This window comes from Euleptes europaea, chromosome 14, assembly GCF_029931775.1.
Source record: "Euleptes europaea isolate rEulEur1 chromosome 14, rEulEur1.hap1, whole genome shotgun sequence".
NCBI classification, from domain to species: Eukaryota; Metazoa; Chordata; class Lepidosauria; order Squamata; family Sphaerodactylidae; genus Euleptes; species Euleptes europaea.
The window spans coordinates 24,417,336-24,427,153 of NC_079325.1; the positions used below are offsets into that span (position 1 = coordinate 24,417,336).

Here is a 9,818-nt window from a genome sequence, read left to right on the forward strand (position 1 = left end):
CATCAGAGGTCCCCACGTGCAGCCGCAAATTAAAGGGTTAAAAAAGGGCTTACTTCTTTCCGCCCTCTTTCCCCTACAACTGTTGGGTTGGACTCTGTTCTCAGCAGGTGATGGTTACAGGAGACCACCTAGGATGGTGCTGTAGGGAAGGCAGAGCTTGTGATATTTCACAGGAAATAAAGCCAAAGGCAAAGAGAAACAGGATGCTTAAGAACATAAGAAAGGACCTGCTGGATCAGACCAAGGTCCATCAAGTCCAGCAGTCTGTTCACACAGTGGCCAACCAGGTGCCTCTAGGAAGCCCCCAAACAAGATGACTGCAGCAGCACCATCCTGCCCGTGTTCCACAGCACCTGAGTTAATAGGCATGCTCCTCTGATCCTGGAGAGAATAGGTATGCATCATGACTAGTATCCATCTTGACTAGTAGCCATGGATAGCCCTCTCCTCCATGAACATGTCCACCCCCCTCTTAAAGCCCTCCAAGTTGGCAGCCATTACCACATCCTGGGGCAGGGAGTTCCACAATTTAACTATGCTTCGTATAAAGAAATATTTCCTTTTATCTGTTTTGAATCTCTCACCCTCCAGCTTCAGCAGATGATCCCACATTCTGATATTATGAGAGAGAGCAAAAAGCTTCTCCCTGTCCACTCTTTCCATACCATGCATAATTTTATAGACCTCTATCATGCCCCCCCTTATCTGCCTTCTGGGTTTAGTATTTTGCAAATGGCAGCTGTATAGGGGAGGGGGTTGTGGGTACATTCTGTTCAAGGTACCAGAAGGGCTGGCTTGGTACCGTTTCCCCCACTTCTGAAGCCATCATTTATTTATTTACTTCATTTATGCTCCACCTTCTCCCCAGTGTGGACCCAAAGGGGCTTATATCACTCTCCTCTCCTTCACTTTATCCTCACGATGACACTGAGTCTGAGAGGGTGTGACTGGCCCAAGGTCACCTGGCCAGCATCCATGGCATAGTGGGGATTCGAACCTGGGTCTCCCATATCCTAGTGCAACAGTCTAACTACTAAACCATACTGGCTCATTCAAGCCTGCCATTTGTTAGAATCCTGGCCAATTCTATCCACACAAGATTGTATTTATGTATTTCATTTGTATCCCGCCTTTCTCCCCAATGGGGACCTAAAACCACTTTCTTTGTTCTCCTCTACTCCATTTCTCCTCACAACCACCCTGTGAGGTAGGTTAGGTTGAGAGATTACAACTGGCCCAAGGTCACCCAGCGAGCCGAGCTTCCATAGCATGAGTAGGAATTTGATCCCGGGTCTCCCAGATACTAGTCTGACACTCTTAACCATGACATCACACTGGCTCTCCACTGATAAACCTCCATGGGATCTAAGAAGCCAATCCCCCCCCCCCAATATCTTCACAAGGGCAGCTATGTAATGATGTTACGAATAGGAAACCCATATGTTCTCCATCTCTCCAGCTTCACATCTGTCCTCCCTTTTCAGGGCCACAGGTGGTCAAGGACTGCATCTGGCTGCCTAGCAACCGAGTCCTTTTTTTCCCTCCTCTGGCACTGGAGATGTAGCCAGCATTGACTCCTCCGAATCTACTTTTTGTGTGGTGCTCAGACCAATCTCGAAGGAGCGCTGCTGTGCTGTCTGCTGAATTCAAGGGGGAAAAAAGGAAGGGGAGGGAGAGATTCTGTATCTGATTTTGTAGTAGACTGTCCTTGCAACTCAAGTTCTTAGAGTGCAAAGCTTCCTGTTCTGGAGAAGTTCCACAGCATTCCCAAAACTGCTCCCGAGCAAGCAGACGGAGGATCAGGGCTCAGCCGCTAAAGGAAGAGTAGTTGTTTTATTTGTTTGGGCTTTGCCGGGCATCATCTTTGTCTGGCAATTGCACCCAGTCTGGGAATCCACCTCATATGGGTGGGGCTTTCTTATTATAGCACTGCTTGGAAAATGCCTGGGGGGGGGGCTAGTAGCACACTGGGGGGAGGACTGGTTCTGCACTCTCCTTGAGGATCTGCCATTGGGTTGATCTCTGAGCAGTTTCTGCCTGCCCTGATCAGCCCCGGAGAGGAAGGCTGGAACCTCAGCTCCAGTGGACCCCCGGCTCCGACTCTTAGGCCAGTCGAGACCCCCAGCGGCCCCCCACTCACCTTGTCGTTCAGGTTCTGCAGCGCTTCTTTGCCGGTGGCCCTCCGGATCTCCACCTTCCTCCCGAAATCAACAGATGGCTCCCCTCCCTTCCTGCTCTGCCAGGAGTAGAGGGTCTGGGCATCGGCGCCCAGGTGGGCCACGTCCTTCTGCTTGGCCACGATCTTGCCACCGGAGCCGCGTCCCACCGAGAGGGAGTCGAAGTCGATGGTCTTGTTCTCCAGGGAGCCTTCCACCGGGCAGAACATGCCGCAGAATTTCTGCCGGGGCTTGGGGCTGCCCGAGCCCAGGTTTTTGAAGAAGGCGGGGACTTCCTCCTCTTCCTCGCTGGGCTTGCCCGCCTGCCTTTTCTCAGCCATAGCTCGGGCGGGCGGCGTCTCCCGGGAGGGTCTCTCTGCTGGAAAGGCGAAACGAGAGCAGATCAGAGAATCCACCCCGGTCCTGGGGCGAGGCGGAGAGGCGGGCAGGGGCTGCTCCAGGCAGGCTCGAGGGTCTTTGTATGGCTCCTCGCCTTCATAGATGAGACGGGGCTGGATGGGAACGGGGCTCTGGAGGCAAGGCAAAGTTGAGAGGCGATGGAGGAAGGAGGGGGGGCAGTTCCAGCGCAGCCCGGAGGGGTGGGTTCAAGTTTCCCAGCATCCAGCTGATGGAGGGGGAGGAGGGAAAGGAAAGAAAGAGAGGGGGGGGGAAAGAAAAAAACCCCACTCGCTCTGCAGCAGAAATTGGGGATTGATCCGGAAGTGATGTGACAAGCGAAGTGGGCGAATCGACTGGATCGGCTTGGGGGAAAGAGACCCCCCTCCCGGGGGGGGGCACTGCAGCTGCCACAAGTGGTAGGGAGGCAAGCAGGAGGGAGGGGGCGGCATCGACGTGCAACGACCCCCCTCCCTTGCAAGGAGAGGCTGGGGAGGGAAGCTGGGGGGGGGAACTTTCCCTTCGGCCACACCCACCTTCCGATCAAAGGGTGATACAGGGGAGGGGATTCGGCCTCACCTCCCGCCTTCCCCAAGGCCAGCGTTGGCACGGAAGAGGGTTCAAGCTGTTTGGCGTGGGGAGGGGGGTCGGGATGCTGAGTCACAGAATTGGGGGCGCACGAACACACCCCACGAAATGGGGATGGGGAGGCAGCCGAGCAGGGGAGAGGATCAGTGGAAATATTCAACCCACTGGCCTTGGGGGGGGTCGTAATGGCCTGACCTTGACAAAACCGCCCCCCTAGCGAGGTGGGGGCTGGGGAGAGCCAAAGAGCAGAGCAAAGCGTGCGGGCGTGGGGGAGGAGGTGTTGCCGTTTGCATTTGCAGTGGGCATTTAGGGAACGGGCATTGTCTCGGCTCTCCTCCCCAGAATGCCCCCCCCAACCATTGTGGGGAGTCCCCCTCCTGAACCCACAATCTGCAGCCTGGGTCCTTTCCATTGTGGAGCCAGATGGGGCTTCCCATAACGGGAGTGCGGGGCGCTGTCCCTTCAGCACCACGCCGGGCAGGACCCGCCGCCGCTTTCTTTTGTGCTGGGGGAGAGAGCCGGCTCCCTTGGTAGGCACCAGGGAAAATGACCCACAACCACCTTAGAGGAGATCTCGGACCACTAACCCAAACCCTATGTTATTAATAGCCTCCGGACCACCCACCCAATTCCTCTTTGCACCAGTCTTTCACTCCTTCTTTACAGGCTTTGAATGAGATCTTCCAATGAGATCTTCCAATATTTACACACACACACACTAATAATAAGACCCACTGGGCAATTGCCATAAAATACAGAGTGTTTACTCTAGAGAACTGATACAGACATATTTCTAGCCCCAAAGGTTTGGGGTGCCACACAAAGGTTTGCCCACGCCCATCTAAATAATGCGATTCAAAACGTTCCTCAGAAGTATTATTATTTTTTAAAATCCATATTCAGTGTCTTCCCAGCCTAACTGGTTTCCCCAAGCAATTTATTGCTATGCATTATTCATCCATTCAGATGCATACTATTAAATGTTAATTTACAGTCATCTGTGCCCCCCAGCAAAACCAGCTCTCTTAGCAAGAAGCACAAAAGAATGGGCATTCTCCCTGTTTCTTGTCCTTGTTACCAATAAGTCCACTCCCCCCCCCAAAAAAAAAAGCCCAAATGGGTCAAGGTCACAAGCAAAAGGAATCGTGGTTAAATAAAATAAAGGAACACCGTTTGATATTTTTTTTAAAAAAGCTCTCAACTTTTAAAAGGAAAGGCATAATCCCAGCGCTTTGTGCTGAAGACCAAAGATGTGCTCTGGCCACTAATGAGGGGGAAGAAATGTGAGTCCTCAAGAGAGAGAAAAAATCTCTGCTCCACCCCCTTTCCTCCGTCCCTCTCAATATCATACCTAGGTACGGCCCAGAATTACAGGCCTGCTCGCTTCAGGTTCAGGGCAACATATGGTCTGTCAAGTACCCTACATAGTGCATTATTTAAAGTTTATCAATATTAATGGCAGAATCACTGATGAACAGGCCATCAATACAGGCTGCAGCCAGGGGAAGAAGAGCATTCAAGAGGCTTTGAGAGCACCGACTGCGATTTATAATGTGATTTTCACCAACAGCCTGAAACAAACTTGGGCGAAATAGAACATGCAATTGGAAAAGATTCAAGTTCTCTGTCATGGGATAAGAGGACAAGTCCTCTTATTGATTGAGAGCTGGCTGAAAAACAGGAAGCAGAGAGTAGGAATCAATGGTCAGTTCTCCCAATGGAGGGATGTGAGCAGTGGGGTCCCTCAGGGATCTGTGTTGGGACCAGTGCTTTTCAACCTGTTCATCAATGACCTGGAGTTGGGATTTAACAGCAAAGTAGCCAAGTTTGCAGATGACACCAAATTATTTAGGGTGGTTAAAACAAAATTGGACTGTGAAGAGCTCCAAAAGGATCTCTTCAAACTGGAAGAATGGGCATTAAAATGGCAAATGAGATTCAATGAGAGCAAGTGTAAATTGATGCATATTGGGGCAAAAAATCCCAACTTCACATATACACTGATGGGATCTGTGCTGGCAGTGACAGACCAAGAAAGGGATCTTGGGGTGGTGGTGGATAGCTCAATGAAGATGTCAACCCAGTGTGCGGGTGCTGTAAAAAAGGCAAATTCCATGCTGGCCATAATTAGACGAGGAATTGAGAGTAAAACTGCTGATATCATACTGCCATTGTACAAATCTATGGTGAGACCACACTTGGAATACTGTGTACAGTTCTGGTCACCACACCTAAAAAAGGATATTACAGAGCTTGAGAAGGTGCAGAAAAGAGCAACCAAAATGGTTAGGGGACTAGAGCAACTGCCCTATGAGGAGCGGTTAAAACGCTTACGGTTGTTTAGCTTGGAAAGAAGGCGGCTGAGGTGAGCCATGACAGAGGTCTATAAAATTATGCATGGTTTGGAGAGAGTGGACAGGGAGAAGTTTTTCTCCCTCTCCCATAATACTAGAATGCGGGGTCATTTGCTGAAGCTGGAGGGTGAGAGATTCAAAACAGATAAAAGGAAATATTTTTTCACACAACGCATAGTTAAATTGTGGAACTCCCTGCCCCAAAATGTGGTGATGGCTGCCAACTTGGAAGGCTTTAAGAGGGGAGTGGACATGTTCATGGAGGAAAGGGGTATTCATGGCTACTAGTTAAAATGAATACTGGTTATGATGCATACTTATTCTCTCCAGGATCAGAGGAGCATGCCTATTAGATTAGGTGCTGTGGAACACAGGCAGGATGGTGCTTCTGCAGTCGTCTTGTTTGGGGGCTTCCTAGAGGCACCTGGTTGGCCCCTGTGTGAACAGACTGCTGGACTTGATGGACCTTGGTCTGTTCCAGCAGGGCTTTTCTTATGTTCTTATGTCATTACATCATGATCTAGAATTGCATAGTTCAGGGCTCCCTCATAGGGTTGCCAGCTCCAGGTTGGGAAATACCTGGAGATTTTGGGGGTGGAGTCTGAGGAGGGTGGGGTTTGGAGAGGGGAGGGACTTCAATGCAATAGAGTCCAATTGCTAAAGCAGCTAATTTCTCCAGGGGAACTGATTTCTATTGCCTGGAGATCAGTTGTAACAGCAGGAGATCTCCAGCCACCACCACACATATAACTACCACCACAATCTCAACTGGTCGCACCACCGGAAAGCAGCTATTATTGTAGCAAGAAGCCAATCTCAAGCGGTGACACAATTCCACTACAAAGAAGGACATCAGTTTATCCCTGCAGCTATTCAGATCTACTCATCGAAAGTTTCTAATCAATTACTATACGGCATCCCTGTTTGGATCTAGGCTCTTAACTTGGATGTCGTCCGTAGTTTGGCTTCTTTCCTACGACGAACATTGGGGTTGCCCAACATGATTAATCTCTACACTCTTTGCAAAGAGCTTGGCCTCCACCTTCTGTCTACAAGAGCCTGGACTGCCACAGTTAAGCTGTGGCTCTGTATTCACTTCCGTTTTGATCTTTCCACATTACTGCATGATATGCTAAGGGATTCCTACATCTCCTCATGGTACCAATTCATTTGGCAAAAAATTAATTCCTTAGGAATTAATTTAGACTCACTAAATAATTGTGGTGAGTCTCAAATTTTCTTCACCATCCGGCAAAGAATTAGGGACATTGAAAAACAGATCATAAATGCAGGCCCCACTATGACATGTTCCCCCTGTTTCCACGGACCAATGACTTATATGCCCGGAGGTGCCCTCTACATACAAAACCTCACTAACCCCCTTCATCGGCGGGCTTTCATGCTCACCAGATTTAACATCTTTCCCTCAGCAGTTCTCTCCGGGAGATTCCACAATATCCCGTTTAGAGACAGATTATGTTAATTTTGCCACCTCGAACCCGATTCCATAACTCACATCTTACTTACTTGTCCTTTTTTCTCCGGTTTAAGAAATAGTTTCATCGATCCAATCATCATGAATCTCCCTGGCCCAGCGAATAGGACTACCCAACTATTACTAGTGGATAAGTCTCCCAACTCTACAGAAGCAGTTGCCGAATATTTGGCAAAAATTTTAGCTACTGATTTTAACACTGACAAGTAATAGCTGTGCCAATTACTTATGTTCATTGGTGCCTATAGTGGAACTCTACTATTGTATTATATTGAATTTGAGAAGTATTGTACTAATTTAATATGCTCTTTATATGCTCTTTTTATGTCATTAAAGGTTTTTGACTTTGAACTACCACCTGGAGATTGGCAACACTATGCCCACGGCACCTTTTCTGGTACTCACCAAGTGTTTTCTGGTGCTCGCTAAGTGGGGGTCAGGATTTGGAAGGGAGACCACCAAGGAAGACTCTGCAGAGGAAGGCTATGGCAAATCACTTCTGCTTTTCATTTGCCTTGAAACCACCTTGTTGGGACTGCCATAAGTTGATTGTGACTTAAACAGCACTCATGTACATACACACACCACAGGAATGTTCTAAGGTATACTGAGAAGTGTTTTAGAGCCTGTAAAATACTATGCAAATACTAAGTGTTTCATGTTCCTTCCTTAATAACCGAGGTATCTGAATAAATATTTCTCTTGGATGCTATATAAAGAGCATTTTCTGAACCCCCCGGGCCACCTTAAAGTAGAGGAGCCTCACTACCTTCAGGGGTGGTGTTGTTGTATTAAAATGCTGTAAAGCAAAATTGGTTTCAGTGGGAAAACCCTGCTGGACTGCCAGTTCAAGCAAAATTAACATGCCATGTGGAATTTTCCATGTCCAAACATTATTGAAGAAGAAGAGTTGGTTTTTATGTGCCAACTTTCTCTACCTCTTAAGCAAGACTCAAACCAGCTTACAATCACCTTTCCTTTCCCTCCCCACCACAGACACCCTGTGAGGTAGGTGGGGCTGAGAGAGCTCTAACAGAGCTGTAACTTGCCCATGGTCACCCAGCTGGCTTCATGTGGAGGAGTGGGGAAACAAATCCAGTTCACCAGATCAGCCTCCGCCGCTCATGTGGAGGAGTGGGGAATCAAACCCGGCTCTCCAGATTAAAGTCCAATTTTAATTAATAAAACTGCTCACACAGGTATACTAAACGAACAGTATGAACAACGATTTGACAATTGATTCCAAATGCAAATATCTGAAGATAGTCTTTGGCACTATTTTGAGGGCAGACAGGGAAGGAGAAAAAAAGATAGCCGGTGTAGCATGAACACCATCTGAGTACTCAATACTTTACATCTAGCTTTCATAATGATCAAAGAACAAAGCAGTTTGGTCCAGTCAACATACCAATAGGCTACAGTGCTTGGGTTTGGCTGCTTGCTGTCTACATCAGACACAAACATGTAGATGTATGACTAATAATATACAAGATCACACAGGAGATGAGGCTTTTGACTACAAAGTTGGCACTGGGGCTTTAGTGTTTGGTCAATCAACTAAAAGGGATTAAAACCCTTTCGACTGACTAAAAAGGCATCCCCTAATCATTCACTCAGTTGGGCAACACATAATTTTTTAAAGATAAATACATCCCACATCTTAGAAGAGGTACTTCTCTTCGATAGGCCTAACTGTACATGACGTTATCCTTCTGTTCTCCCCACATCCGCCACATCTGATCAAACGTTTTTACAGCAGACCCAGAGAGGCCATGGGGATAATGCCACTCATCATGAGACTCTACTGAGATGATATCTGCTGCAATATCTGTAGGTTTCATCTAAAAACAAAAAGTAGTCTTAATTGTTTAAAGCCACTTTGTTAAGCACTCATTTGTTATGCACAGTTCAAGAAACACTAAAAAAAACAGCCATAAGAACATAAGAAAAGCCCTGCTGGATCAGACCAAGGCCCATCAAGTCCAGCAGTCTGTTCACACAGTGGCCAACCAGGTGCCTCTAGGAAGCCCCCAAACAAGCCAACTGCAGCAGCACTGTCCTGCCTGGGTTCCACAGCACCTAATCTAATAGGCATGCTCCTCTGATCCTGGAGAGAATAGGTATGCATCATGATTAGTATCCATTTTGACTAGTAGCCATGGATAGCCCTCCATGAACATGTCCACTCTCCTCTTAAAGCCTTCCAAGTTGGTAGCCATCACGATTCGTGCATACTGAGAGAGAGAGAGAGAGACTGCTTTCCAAAATGTTCAATAGGAGTTTTAGTTTTTCTCCTTAGTCCCTTTAATTAATTTACGTCAGTAGAAATGAGACACCGGAGGCTTTACAACCAAGTAACAGAGATTTGTTGAACACTGTATGGACCAAGAGGGTAGGGCTGTTGAATTTAAAAAAATTCGGTATAGTTCGGATTCGGCTGAATTCGGCCCATTTAGATTCGGGATATGCTGAAGTCTGAACTCCCCCACTTCGGGTCTGTGTAATTCGGTGGGAATTCAAAGTTCGGGGAAAAAATTCGGCTGAATAAAGCCATTAAAAACACAACCGCACCTTTCCGCGGCTCTGGGGGGGCATTTTGAGGGGTAGAAGTCCCAAACTTTCATAGGAGCTTCAAAGGACCCTTCTTGCCAGACCCCCCAAGTTTTGTAAAGATTGGGTCAGGGGGGGCTGAGATATGGGCCCCGAAAGGGGTCCCCCCACCCTTAATGTGCATCTCTGAGCAGAGCTTGCCGCCCACGCACAAAGCTCCCAGCCCCGACAAACAGCTGATGAGAGCAAGGGTGGGGCAGCTGCTAAGAACTCTGCAAA

At 48.0% G+C, this 9,818-nt stretch overlaps 1 protein-coding gene across 2 annotated transcripts in view; it reads right to left on the reverse strand.

The window, feature by feature from the left end:
- Positions 1-2,519, reverse strand: part of DPYSL2 (dihydropyrimidinase like 2) — an 87,188-nt gene extending 84,669 nt beyond the window's left edge. For both annotated transcript variants that reach the window (XM_056861003.1, XM_056861002.1), the window contains exon 1: positions 2,141-2,519. In XM_056861003.1, the coding sequence (XP_056716981.1) occupies positions 2,141-2,497 (357 nt within the window). In that variant the 5' untranslated portion in view covers positions 2,498-2,519. The remainder of the gene's footprint in view (positions 1-2,140) is intronic.
- Between the last annotated feature and the right edge of the window lie 7,299 nt (positions 2,520-9,818).